General features: G+C 50.0%; 1 protein-coding gene across 1 annotated transcript in view; it reads left to right on the top strand.

Annotated features, from left to right (window-relative positions):
- Window positions 1–422, top strand: part of LOC107685165 (rab GTPase-activating protein 1-like) — a 125,322-nt gene that overhangs the window by 31,219 nt on the left and 93,681 nt on the right. Inside the window, exon 4 of the mRNA XM_016481681.1 lies at window positions 106–303. Coding sequence (XP_016337167.1) covers window positions 106–303 — 198 coding nt within the window. The remainder of the gene's footprint in view (window positions 1–105; window positions 304–422) is intronic.

Below are 422 nucleotides of genomic sequence, written 5' to 3'. Positions count from 1 at the left end.
CCAAAACCCCCCCCCCCCCCCCAAGTCAAGCGTGTCTAAAACATTGACAGATACTCTGTATGTAGAAATTTAATTTTGAGTCTCTCCTCCCATCACTGCTTCTAGATGAGCCCTCTGACTTGAGTCCTGGTACCCCTGTCCCAGATGAAGACAGCGTGGTGTTCAGTAAGCTGACATATTTAGGCTGTGCGTCAGTGAATGCCCCGCGCAGTGAGGTGGAGGCTCTGCGTATGGTCAGCATCCTCCGCAGCCAGTGCCAGATGCCCCTGGATGTCACCCTCTCTGTGCCCGGAGTCTCAGAGGGCACCGTCAGGTACGTTAGGAAGCTAGCTACAGAAGTAACAAAGACAAGAAATGATGGAAACTGGAAAATTGTTGGTTCAAACAGCGCAAGATGTAATCTATCAAATCATCTTTCACTT

Source organism: Sinocyclocheilus anshuiensis, unplaced genomic scaffold, assembly GCF_001515605.1.
Source record: "Sinocyclocheilus anshuiensis isolate Anshui unplaced genomic scaffold, SAMN03320099.WGS_v1.1 scaffold914, whole genome shotgun sequence".
NCBI classification, from domain to species: domain Eukaryota; kingdom Metazoa; phylum Chordata; class Actinopteri; order Cypriniformes; family Cyprinidae; genus Sinocyclocheilus; species Sinocyclocheilus anshuiensis.
This window is presented reverse-complemented; position numbering and strand designations above follow the sequence as displayed.